Source organism: Symsagittifera roscoffensis, chromosome 7, assembly GCF_963678635.1.
Source record: "Symsagittifera roscoffensis chromosome 7, txSymRosc1.1, whole genome shotgun sequence".
NCBI lineage: Eukaryota > Metazoa > Xenacoelomorpha > Acoela > Convolutidae > Symsagittifera > Symsagittifera roscoffensis.
Genome location: NC_087068.1, coordinates 33,484,718 through 33,498,591, shown reverse-complemented (window position 1 = coordinate 33,498,591; position 13,874 = coordinate 33,484,718). Strand labels below are relative to the sequence as shown.

The following is a 13,874-nucleotide window of genomic DNA, read 5'->3' as shown; positions in this document are numbered from 1 at the left end:
TTAGATTGGGGGATGAATATTTTATAGTTTTTACGTGGTTGATTTCGGAGTCTTGTTGTTTTTCTATTTTCTGATTTGTCAATTTGTTCTTGGGGTATTATTTGTTCGATCATTTTTCTATTTTTTCTTTGTTTTGGGGATTCTTTATGGTTTTGTGTATTGTTTTTGGTGGCGGTTTTTGTGTTTTGATTTTCGGTGGGGTTATCATTTTGTTCTGTGTTTTTCAGATGTGGTTCATTCTGAATGATTTTTAATCCTGTGAAAGAATATAATTGAGTTAATTCGCGGAGTGCGTATTCTTTTGGGTAATAAGGTAATAGGTTGTTTCGATGTTGAACGATTTCTTTTTTGTTTGAGTCGGTAATTTTATATGTGACATCAGTGGGTTTTGCAATTATTTGGTATGGTCCTTTTCGAAGGGGTTGTAATTTTTTAGAAATTCCTTTTTGAGTATTAAAATTAGGTATTAAAACAAATGTTCCAATTTTTAAATCGGAGGCTGGTGTAAAACGTGAATTGATTTGTTCATTAATGTTTTGTCATTGTAATAACTTTTTTGTTATTTTTTGATAAATTTCATTGTGTTTTTTATCTCTGTTTAAAATCCATTCGGTGTGTGTACCGGAGGCTAGTTTAAGAATTTGTGGGTGATGAAAATGATCTTCATCGTGTGTATGTAAAGGTAGGTTATAACAAATTGAGTCTTTATTTGGTTGACAATAACCTTGTGCGTTTTTATGAGAATTTGCTGTAAACATTATTGGTTTGCGTGGCTTTTGGTTAAAAACCATTTCGTATGGTGACATTCCTAAAGTTGTCGTAATTTGTGAATTATATGCTAAGGGAAATAATTTTACATCTGCTGACCATTCGGTATATTTTGTATCATTTCCGTTGATGATACATCTAAGATATTCTTGTAATGAACGGTTCATACCTTCGACTAAGCCGTTTGTCCAAGGTGCATGAGATGTACGTGGTTTGTGTTTAATGTTATATAAATGACATAGTGTGATTATTTCATTATTTATGAATTCTGTACCGTTGTCTGTAACTAAGATTTCTGGTAGTCCGAATTTTGCTATCCAGTGTTCATAGAGTGTTGTGTAAGCGTAATAAGCGTTACAATGTGGTACTGGGTTAATTGCTACATAATGTGTAAATGCGTCAACAATTACCATAATGTAGGAGTTTCCTTCGGATGAGGGTGAAATTGGTCCTTTGGTATCAAATGAGATACGATGGTTAAAGTACAAGCTTTGTCCTTTAAAATCTTGTTTTTGTGCTATTTGTTTTTGATTTGGGTAAGGTTTATTTAGTTGACATACTATACAGTCATTGCATAGTACTTTTATCCAAATTGGTGCATTTGGGAAGTAAAAATTTTGTATAAAATTTGAATATGTTTTTTCTGATCCAGAGTGTCCTTTAATATTTTGTGTATGTGAAATATTAAAAGCTATAAGAATCATACTTAAAGGGAGACAGGGAACTGTAGATTCATTCAGGTTATACTCTAAAAGGTCTGTATTTTCGTTAATTGTTGTGTTGTTAAATTTACGAAAGTATCGGAGGAGTGTTTTATTTCCTAGAATGGTTGAATCTGCCTTGACAGGTTTAGTTTTATATTTGTGCCATGATTTTAGTTGTCTAATTATCGGGTCAAGATTTTGATATTGTTTCAGTGTTGAAATTGTAATCGTTTCTGTTGGAGGGAGAAAAATGTTTTCGATTTCTAATTTAGATAAGGGTATTGTATCAAGTGGGTCGTGAAGGTCAAAAACTTGATTTATTGTGTATTTTGAATCATTTGTTTGTGGTCCTGATAAATTTATTTTATCAGTTAAATCTTCTTTTTCAATTAGTGGAAAATGGTGTTTTTTAGGCGGGTGTTGTTTTGTTCTTTTTTGTTGGGTGTTATTTTTTATCCATTGAGAATATGGGATTGGTTTGAAAGTTGATGTTCCAAGTAAATCAACTTCATAATGATTATTTTGACAATCTAAATAAAGTGGGAAATGTTGTAAATTATTTATTTGTGATTGTTCAATATCAGTTTTTACTGCATATTTGCATTCCAATCGGGGTGATGTTTCGTTTTCTGCAAGGTAGAATTTTATGTTTTTGGGTATTTCAACTGTTGTTTTTCGTGTAAGTAATTCAGGTGGTGTATTTCGACTTAAGGTGTCTGGTAATGCAAGATTTTTTCCTGCAGTCCAAACTATATGTAAGTTTGGAAATTTCATTAGAATTAGTTGAAATCTGTAAACTCGGTGGTTTGGGTTAGATTTTTGTGTAAAAAGAAAGATGATTGGTTTATGGTCTGTGAATAAAACTGTGGGATGTTTTGATCCAAGTATCAGAAATTCATATTCTGTCAGTGTATATATTATGGCTGTACATTCTCTCATTAGAGTTGAGAGTCGTAGCTCTGCTTGAGTGAATAATCGAGAATTTGCTGATATGAGGTTCATTTTATTTGTACCATTATGTGATTGTAATAGTGCTGCACCGATGCCAAAGTTCGAAGCATCGCACATTGCATAAAATGGTTGATTTGAATCTGGAATTGTGTTTGAAATTTGTTCAGTTAAAAGTTTCTTTATTTCTTCAAATCGTGTTTGATGTTCTGTGTTCCATTCAAAATTATTTTGTTGTCTAAGGATGTTATAAAATGGTCGTAGATATAATTGCATTTTATAAACATATTTACTTAAAAAGTTTAACATTCCAAGAAATTCTTGGATTTTCTTTTTATTTGTTGGTGGTTGAAGTTTTTGAATAGCGTCAATGCGTGATTTCAATGGAGTGATTGTTTTTCTTTCTATATTATGTCCTAAGAATTTAACTCTTGTCAAAAAGAAGTGTGATTTATCGGGGGCGGCCTTCAGATTTTCGTTCTGAAGTATTTGGTGATATTTTTCTAAAACATTGAACATTTCGTCTTTTGTTTGTGATTGCATAAAAACATCGTCTAAATAAGTGATTGCGTTTTTCTTGAGTATTAGTGGTCTAAAAATTTTGCTCATAAAAGCTGAAAATGCTGCTGGTCCTATGGATATTCCATAGAATAAGCGGTTGAATTCATATTGTTGGTTTCCGATAACAAATTGTGTCAAACGTCGTGATTGTTCATCTAGTGGCATTTGATTGTATGCACTATTCATATCGGCGGTTGTAAAGTATTTGCCGTTTATTTTTGTTAAAATAACTTGTATTGGTTCAATGGGCCAATTACATTTTGATTCATCTATAAGTGAATTGAGGTATCTAGCATCGAGAACGATTTTTAATGATTCTCCTTTAGCTAGAATGATAACGGGGTTGATAAATGTGTTGCCTTTTGGTTGTTCTTCTTTGTTTACTGGTGATATAATGTTGTATTGTTCTAAAATGTCGAGTAATCTGTTTACTTTATCATGTAAGTGAATTGGTACTTTACTTGCTCTCTGTTTTTTGAAAACTGCGTCTGGTTTTAACGGGAGATGTAGTGATGAACTGATTTTTCCAACATCGAATTTTGATGTTGCATAGACTGATGAATATTCAATTAGCTGTTTGGCTAACTTTTCGAATTCGTCTTGTGTTATTTGTGAATGTTGGAAATTAAACATTGTTAAAAATTTCTGTTGGTCCTCTGTGTAGTTACTTATGTTGAATGTAGGTTTGAAATATGGAGTTTTTGTGAAATAATCCGTATTTCTATTTTCGTTACTTATTATATTATTTATAGATAATTCTTCATTAAGAATTGTAGATTGACAAATATCTAATAATTGGAGTATATTATTTACGCGATAGGCTTTTTCGTGTATTGGTGATATTGTAGCGTTGGTTTCACAATATCCTAAAAGTCCTAAAGGTAATGTTACTTGGTAAGGTGTATTGTTATAGACATGTAAGGAAATGATATCGGAATTCGAATTTTTCAAATATTTTATGGATGAGATTGTGATTTTGAAAAATTTGTGAATAGGTTTGAATTCAAATTCTGACATATAAAATTTTTGTTTGTTTTGTTCTTTATCATATTGGTGAACTTGTTTGATTGAAAAATTATAGATATTTCCTGATAGTGGTTTTAGGTGTTTTCTTTGTTGGTTAAATATCGGGTAGAATTTTGAAAAGAATGGTGGTTGTTTATTTAATCTTTGAAAAAATGTTAAGGATGTTTCTTTTGTTTTTGTATATTTATCTTTGATTAATATTTTACTACTTAGTATGTTAATTGTTGGTATGTACTTCGAAATAAATGGTATTCCAATGATATTATATTTAATGTCAGTGATATGGAATATTTGTTTAAATGGCTTATTTAAAATTTTGCTTTGCTCCATTGTTCTGGTGGGGAGGAGAAATAATTGGATTTTTCCGTAGTTTATCAATGTTGATCCTTGTGCTGTTGCTAGCTTACTGGAGGTTTCAAGAGGTGTTAGCTTTGGGTGTAAAGTTTTTATTTCATTCCATGTGGGGATGTTTATTATGTTTGATTCTGCTCCTGAATCGATTAAAAAATCTATTTCAAGGTCTGGTGGTTGAAATTCTTTATTTCTTGGGCTTTCTAAGAGAAATGGTATTGTCCAAATTTTTTCTTTGGGTTGTTCTTTTTGTATATTTTGATAAATGTGGTTTGTATTCAAGCATTTTGTTTTGGTATTTTTATTGGTTTGATTTGTAGTGTTAATTTCATTTGTTTCTTGCGTCGTTGGTGTGGAATTTATGGGTGTAGTGTAATAATTTTGAAGAAATTCTGATTGATTTTCATATATGTGTGATGAAAAGGGTTGTTCATATATGACAGATTCATAGTCATTTTCGACTTTTATCATATTGATAGAAAGAGTGTTTTCAGTATCACTTTCTGAATCTGATGATGTACAGTTTATTTGATTGAGTTGTAACGTATCAGTTACTGTGTCATCAATACCTGGAGGGTCTGATGTTGTTTCTGGATTAGACTGTACTTGATTGATTTGTCTTTGATGTTTAGGTGTACTACTTCTGTGGCGATTATTAGAATTATTATAGTTATTATTATTCCGGTGTGGTGATTGGGAATAATTTCTATAACGATTATTATAACTTGAGTGTCGATTTTGTGAATTATTTCGCGATCTGTTTTGGTAATTATTGTTTGGTCTGTTATAGTTCGATCTATTATATGAATTATTCCTTGATCGATTGTTCGGGTAATTCTGGTTTCGGTTGTTTGAATAACTTCTATTTCGATTATAGGAGTAGTTTCTATTCCTATTGTATGATGAATTTCGTGATTGGTTGTTTGGATAGTAGTTATTTCTTGATTGGGAATTAGATCTAGAAACAAATCGTTGTGTATTTGAATTTGATCTGGAGTAGTTATTTCGACTATTTGGTCTATTGTAGTGATTTTGTGATGAATTATTCGTGTTTCTTCGTTCTGGTGATCGTCCTCTATAACTTGAGTTATATGGTGATTGATTTCTTGTATGGTTTGTATTGTTCGGGAGTGGTTTTCCTGAACTGTTGTTGCTGTAGACTGTTTTGTTCGGTAGGTTTTGATCTTTTTTCATGTATTGATAGAATGATTTATTTGGTTCTTTATATTTTTGAGGTTTATTTTGATTGTCTTGCTGTTTTTGTCTACATTCGGAAATACTATGTCCGTATCGTCGGCAATAATTACACCATTTTTTGAAAGATGGTTTGCCTTTGAAGTTTGGGTTCTTTTCGTAAATATTGAGTATTTCAGTGATTTTTTCAACGAGGTCTGTCTCTGATTCCTGTATATTATTAATATTAGTGGGAGTCGTTTCAATTCTGTTAACGTATTGTAATTTCAGATTTTCTGTTTCTTCTAGTTTCATCGTGATTTCTGCTTGTTCTAATTTGTCTACTAGTTTTCGAAAATCTAAATCGGGTTCTCGAATTGAAGAAGGATGGGATGCTCTCTTTTTTATTGCTATTTTCCTTAATTGTGGTGTTAAGGTCATCATTAAGATTTCTGTCATCTTTGTGTTTTTATAGTCGTGCGTATTTAGTGAATATGCTTTTCGAACTAGTGTTTCGATTCGTACTGCTATTTGCTTGATGGTTTCGTTTGGTAATCTGCGAATTTCATTACATAAAACTCTTTGTTGTTGTTTGTTTCTTTCGGAGTCAAACATTTTTGAAAATTCTTGTGTAAACCTTTTCCAGTTTGATTTTATTTCTAGAGGTAGTACTGAAAACCATTTTTGGGCTGCGCCATCTAAGGTTGTTTGTATTAACGCTGTGCGTCGATGTATCCAATTTTGATGTAGTGGCGTATTAATTGGTTCAGGTCCAATATTTAAAATCAGGTTTGCTGTTACTGCATTTAAATAATCTTCTACAGAGTATTCAGGGTCTGTTCCTGTGAAAACCATTAAGGGTTTGTTTGATGTTATTGATGATCCACCCATAAGGTATGGATTCATTGTCATTTGTAATGATTCTGCTGCATTTGGCATTTGAGAAAAATTTGAAAGTTGGTTTCTTGTTATTTCATGTTGCTGGAGATAATATGGGAGTGGTATTTCATTTTGCATTTGTGATGCTTGATACGAGTGTGCAGTCATTGGATTTTGTTGTTGAATTGGTTGAAAAGATTGTGTATTAATTAGATTTTGTTGTTGAATTGGTTGTTGATGTTGTGCATCTATTGGTTGTGGAGAAAAATTTCTATGATTTGTACGTGTTCTCTGTATTCCTTGTCTACGATATTCTTGAGTATTTGGTGCAAATATATCTGGTTGTAAGAAATCATCATCTGAGGATAAATAATCCATTTGATAAGATGTCTGTTTTTTATTTTTATTTTGTTGAAAAAATGGGTAATTTTCACTGTGATCCTGTGGAGGATTTGTTTGGAAATTTATTGAATTAGGTTGGGTCATTGGGTTATCCCAATTTCGAGATCTTGTATATTGTTTAAAATTTCTTTGTGGTTGATTATATGTTTTTGATGGATGTGTATAATTATAATTATGGTCTGTAAAGTTGTTTCTAGTGAATGTTTTGCGTGTTTTTGATGGTATTGTCATAGGTCTGTATGTTTGGTAATCCATATGTGAATATTTAGGGGCAACCGAAGGTTTAACGGTTGATTGTAAGGTTACCTGTGTTTGTGAAGGATTTGTATTTCTTGGTGTTGTTAAATTTGGGCGTATTGGTGAAATACTTTGTTGTGTAGTTGTTGTGTGTACAATTTCTTCATTTATGAAGTGTGATGGTGTCTGGATATCTTGTTGAGTAAGATTCCTAGTTCCATTGAGGTTTTCATTGTGTATGACTGTAGAGTTTAAACTATTATTTTGTGTATCGGGCAAAAATGTATTATAGTTTAATGGTGTTGCATCAATAGTTAATGGTATTACTTTTACATAATCTCTTATGTAAGATATCGTACTTATTGCTTGACTTGAGATTGATTGTGGGAAGTTTATAAATGTGGGATGAGACCATTCGGGGTCCCAAACATAATCTGATTGTTCTGTGATAGCGGTATCATCGTTCGAGTTTTGGGGTCTAAAATTTTTTCTTGCTTGTGCAATTAAATCAATATTGTGTGTGAAATAATCTATTATGAACCATGCCAAAATTTTTTGTAGATCGTGTTTTGTATGTTGTGAAACGTCGTCTTTCGTGAAATTTTCTTTAATGATGTTTAAATAACTAGAGAGTAGTGTGATTTCATGTCGTACTTTCAAATGTTTAGATGTTTCTGTCGGTGAGACATTTGTTATTGGGATTTCGTTTTCTAATATCGAAATATAACTATATATTATTGCGAAAACTTCATTGGTGAATATGGAGTTTGCTCTTTGTGAGTTATGATATTGGATGCTTTTTATATATTCTGAAAAAACTTTTGAAAATTCTAAATCAAGATCGTCTGTTTGAATTGTATATTTTCTATTATTATGGTTTGGTGAGGTGAATTCTATGGAGTAGATTCCATATTGTTGTGTTATGTTGCATATATCTTTTAAGTAGTGGTCTATGATTTGTCTTTTGATTTTTACATCTGGGAACTCTGTTTTACATGGACTGATTCCGGGTTCAAATAAATTTAATAGTAGATTTTTGCAAAATATATGCTGTCCTCTATCGGTATCTGCATCTACTATAAAAGGAAAGATTTCATCATCATCTGGACTTTCTTCACCTGGGGTGTGCGTTGAGCTCATTTTTTCGTTCGATGACTGTTAATATGTAATTATCAATGTGTCTAATTGGTTGATTCCAATTGTATAAATGTACTGGTTTGTGTTTATACTGCTTTTTTATTCTTCTTTTTCCTCTTTTTGATGAATTTGAAGTTGTTTCTGAGTCAGAGAAATATAATTGATCGTGAATTGGGCAATTTTTATCTATTGATTCTTTTAGTTTGTAAAGTTCGTCTAAACTGTTGGTTTCTGATTCTGAAAATGCGTTTCGATTTTTTGAAAATCTTTTTCGTGTTATTTGTCTTTGTTTAGTTATTATTTTTCTTTTTAGTGTTTGTCGTTTTGTTCGAATGTATCCAACTGTTTGTGTATGAGGTGTGATTACAAGGTCGTATTTTTTGTTATCTATTTCACAATTGTGTAAAACGATTGTTTGTTTATTTCCTAGGTTTTTAAATGACATAAGGTTTAGGATGACGGATGCAAAAGGTTGTTAAATGGTTTCTATTTTCTTAAACTGTTAGTTCTTACGATTTTTTGGTTAGCTTAACCTGGGTCTATTTGTTCAGGGTTGGAGAGAAAAGTATATCGATTCCGAAGAATGATTTTTTACTTTCTCGTGGCTAGTATAAGTTAAGGTGTTAACTTACTTAATCTTACTTAGGGGTAGTGATTGTGTTCAAGGGTTGGAGAATAGTAAATCGATCCACAAGGTTCAGGTATAATTAGAACGCGAGTAGTTCGTTAGGTACTATTTTAAACTTACTAAGTCTAAGATTTATCCTGGGTCTGTTAAGAGGGGGGGTCAAGTGAAGGATGAATAACCGAAGTTCTTCACTGTTTATCCTAATTTGAATGATTAGTTTTGTTTAAAAATTTCTATTAGTCTTAGGTATTTAGAAAGGGTTGGGTAGTGAATCGACGTTTGAGGTCGTTAGACACTAATTAAGTGGGTGGGGGAGAACAAAGTTGTTCTGTTTGATCCAAGGATAAGCCTTGATGATCAAATTTGAAATTTAATTAAGTAGAAAATGATTTAAGATCCAAGGATAAGCCTTGATGATCTGGTTTTAAAATTAAGTGAATTTAAGTTTTAATAAAATTTTTAATGTGTGTAAAGGAAAGATTTAGTGTTTTGATGATATTAGTGGGTTTATGATTGCTGTTATGTTTTAGATGATGGAGCTGGAACAACAGGATGATTTATGATTACTAACCATTTATTGTCATGCTACTAATTTTTATTTTTTATTTTTCAATAAATATTTTTCAAACATGTTTTGTATATTACTGCAGAATTTAGGAAAACGATCTTAGATCTTTTTATCAATCGTTATTGTATATTAATAATTTTGTTTAGCGCCTGAAATGATTTTGAAGTTTAACTTCAAGGTTTTATGTTTGTAAATGAAAATCTAAATTCATTGCTAGTAGTATTCTAAATATAAAAGTTTGTTCTGGCTTTTGCCGAACTATCATATAGCTATATGGCAAGTTTCTACTTTGTCGTATGTCGTCTCTGGTTCGAGGTCTTCTTCCAATTCCGGGTAGTTCTGTTATGGTTCGGAATATTGGCTCTGATCTATTGAGTCGTAGAGACATTTCGATTAAATTATTGTCGTATAACATTTTGTAAATGTTTTTGTCTAATTTCTAATCTATTTTGGTTAATTCTAAGCTATTAAGGTCTTGTTCGAGACTTATGGTCGCACCAGATGAGTTAGGACCTATGTGGTTAACTCATAGAGTAATTTCGGATAGGGTACACCGTCTGCTCGTCACGCTATCTTATTTTCGGCCGGATAGATTCGTGCAACTTCTTAGTCTAATACCGATCCTAATCTTACTCTTATACTATCTAGTCTCAGGTTGTTTAACTAGTCTCTGCTAGGCTCAATAGATCTAGGGTATACTGGTTTATTGCGGCTGCTGAAGTGCTCGGGAGAGTCCAACTAATTTCTAAGTTAAATTCAAATCTCTCTGGTGCTGAAATTACAAGTAACTTCAGCACTTACAAATAAGTGGGTTGTTAGTTAGATGGATCATGATTGGTTAATATTAAATACTTTACATTGGTAAAATATCTAAATTATCCAATCATAAAATGTAGTTTAGATCAGGTTCCACTCTGCCGACCCGAAGGGTCCCCCCTTTGATACTTTTTCAGAAATCCATTTTTGGTCGACCGACCCTAAAATTTTTCTAAAGGCGCCTTTGGCGCCAATATATACTAACTTTGAGGAGGAGCGCGCGCCAAAAAAAACGCGATTTTTTTGTCAAAATTTTTCAAAAAGTGCCCAAAAACGGCTTTTTTCAGTTTTTTCAAAAATTTAGCCTGCGGCGCACAAAATTTTGCCAAAATAGGGTCAAAACAGTGCTTTGGGAGAGCTCGAAAAATCAATTTGGTCGACCTGAAAAAAAAAAGGTCATCGAAATTTTCGAATTTTTTTTGAAAATCCCCCCTCGATAAAACCCTAGATCCTAGATCCGCCCCTTTATGTGTAGTTCGCTGATTCCCGGATTAAACCAAACTAGCATCATAGTTAATTGAGGTGGGTACTTGGCGATATACTCGATTTAGGAGAGTATTTGGGTGGAAAAATGATTTTGTAAATGAGGGAGGAGAGAATCACATCATGAAGTATCGAACTTTGTTTTGGTTTAACTTATGTTCAATCATCTATTTTATCAAGACTCTTTGGTTTAGTGGTTAGAATATGTGAGCCTCGTCCTCATGGCGGGCTTTCGATTCCCGCACAGAGCCATTACCTTACTCAGATTCTATGTACATTGTTCCAAGAAAGAAACACCAGTCCCCCATCAACCAAACTTGTCCCCAACCATAGTTCTGATCAATCAGAAAAGAATCAAACCTTCCTTGATCTCAAAATTTCAAGATGATAAAAAGATCAGATTAAAAACTCTCAATACTTCATCTTAAACGTGCTACAATGGCATGTGCACTTCGATGATTCCCGGATTGAACCCAATTAGCATCAAAAATAAGTGAGGTGGGTACTTCGCGCTATAATCGATTTAGGAAAGTATTTGGGTTGAAAAACCATGCGGCAAGGGAGGGAAGAGGGAATAACATCATGAAGTATCGAACTTCAGCTTACACGGGCTACAATGGTATGTGTACAGGGGCGGATTTAGGGGGGGGGGCGGGCCCTCAGGGATTCGACCCCCTGCCAACCCAAAGGGTCCCCCCTTTCATACTTTTTCAGAAATCCATTTTTAGCCGACCGACCCTAAAATTTTTCTGAAGGCGCCTTCGGCGCCATTATATACTAACTTTGAGGGGGAGCGCGCGCCGAAAAAAACGCGATTCTTTTGTCAAAATTTTTCAAAAAGTGCCCAAAAACGGCTTTTTTGACTGTTTTTTCAAAAATTTGCCTGCGGCGCTGAAAACTTTGCCAAAATAAGGCCAAAACAGTGCTTTGGGAGAGCTCGAAAAATCAATTTGGTCGACCTAAAAAAAAGGTCGTCAAAATTTTGGAAAAATTATTGAAAATCCGCAACCCCCCCGGAGAAAATCCTGGATCCGCCCCTGGAACTAATTACTATTTTTATCGAGTTTCAGCCAGAAGAACATATACATCAAGAAACCGGCCATTTAATATTGGAAAGAAAACTGTTGTACGATACAATTCTTTTGTCACTGGCAGAAAATTGGTCAATTTTTTTATTACGGATTTTTTTGACACGAAATAAAAACTGATTAAAAAGAATTGACCTAGATACGAGGAACTTCGCGTCCTCGCATCTGCACAATGACTGCTTGAGAAAACGCAAAAAAGAGCCATAAGTATAGCAAACAGAACAGATGCCAATGCTATCAGATTGCTAATGCTATGCTATCAATTGTGCGAACTGTGTCAGAAAAGTGAACTCGCAGTATAAAAATATGATCGCAAGCTTTTGAAATAATTCCGAAGCTCATTTATCAAAACACTTTCTGGAAAGCAGAATCTCCTAGCTCCAATTGCATTGCATGTCATTAATCCCCATCAGTAGCGCGAAATAAATCATTTCTGTCTTGAAAAACTACATTGATCGAATCGGGTATATCGATTAGGAAAAACCGTAAAATTAACTCTTACAAAAAATCTGACTTACGATGTTCACTAACAATAATTTATTCTTAATTTTTTTAAATTAATGTTAGCGAACATCATAAAACCTTGTCGGTTACTGTGAAACACTGCACTTTAGAAAATGTCTTGATAAAATTCAGCAGATTCATAAGCTTCTTAAAACATTTTCTAAGCTACGCATTTTCTTAAAACTAAGCTAGCGAGCGTATTATATTGATGATGACACTTTTGCTGAATGATAGTATTAGCAACTTAGCAGATGATTTAATGTCCTAGCATCTTCGCCATGGTTGCTTGACTAACCGCAAAAATTAGCCATAACTATAGCAAATAGAACATATGCGATTACTTTGTCGAGCACTTTTATGTGCGAGTTGCGTTAGATAAAAGTGAATTCGTAGAATAATAATATGCTCGCTAGCGCGATTTGTAAATAATTTAAGAACTCATTTTAAGAGCCCATTTATCAGACACTTTCTAGATAGCGGAATTTCACAGCTGTCTAGAATGCCATCATTCCCCATCGGTGACCGCGAAAAGGATAATTTCTGTCTTGAAAAACTAAAATGATCAAGTGGGATATATCGATTAGAAAAGGCTGTATAAAGAACTCTGACAAAAAAAACCTGACCTAAAACGTTTACTTACAATATCTGAATAAGAACTGTCGATTCAAATTGGATAGATCGATGGTGTCCATGTCAATCACGTGCAGGTTCTCGAAGCCCAACATCGCCAGGTCCTTTAGCAGTTCACATCCCAATCCACCTGCCCCAAGAACCAGAATTTGGATGGCGCCTCGCAGCGCTGCAAACAACTGCGGGTCAGCTTCGAACATCTTCTCATTTGAGAATGCAGCACTTGGCCGCTCCAGGAGTCTCTGCACTTCAATGAACTGACATTCTATCATTTCGAAAGCTGCCATCCGAAACTATCTACAAAACAATCCGAACTTGGCTGTCGTGATAATAGAGAAAAGTGAATTACCCTCAGCTTCTATATACGTGGCTCCAAAAAACAAACATCAGCCCCCCCACCCCACCCCACCCACCACAGCCAGTGAGCGTTTTGTCATATTACGAACCCACTTTTTTCTAAAGCAGCTCGCGCATAAAAAAGCTCAAATGATGGTAATAGTTTTTAGCTGGCTGAAATTCATATCAATATGAACTCAACTAGGACTAGATTAGTGCTTATGAGACTAGGTTTCATTTTGAAAGCCATTAATTTTGGGAGCCAAGTGTAATTCACTTTTCTTGGGCTTTCTGTGTTCATAGTGTTATAAACTTCAGCCAGCTAATAAATAAATAAAGGGCTACTTATTCGACTAAAAAATGGCCAAATATTTTTTTGCACATAACCACCATTTTCGTTAACCAGTGAAACTTGATATAGACATCGAGTTACTATAGTTCTGATCTATCAGAAAAGAATCAAACCTTCCTTGATCTCAAAAAATTCAAGATAGTAAATAGATCAGATTAAAAACTCCCAATACTTCAGCTTACACGGGCTACAATGTTATGTGTACAGGGGCGGATTTAAGGGGGAGGGGCCTTAGGGAATCGACCCCCTGCCAACCCAAAGGGTCCCCCCTTTGATACTTTTT

The 13,874-nt window shown here is 33.7% G+C and overlaps 1 protein-coding gene across 2 annotated transcripts in view; it reads right to left on the bottom strand.

Moving 5' to 3' along the window:
* LOC134852169 (NEDD8-activating enzyme E1 catalytic subunit-like) overlaps window positions 1-13,222 on the bottom strand; it is an 84,697-nt gene extending 71,475 nt beyond the window's left edge. For both annotated transcript variants that reach the window (XM_063868480.1, XM_063868481.1), the window contains exon 1: window positions 12,914-13,222. In XM_063868480.1, the coding sequence (XP_063724550.1) occupies window positions 12,914-13,190 (277 nt within the window). In that variant the 5' untranslated portion in view covers window positions 13,191-13,222. The remainder of the gene's footprint in view (window positions 1-12,913) is intronic.
* Between the last annotated feature and the right edge of the window lie 652 nt (window positions 13,223-13,874).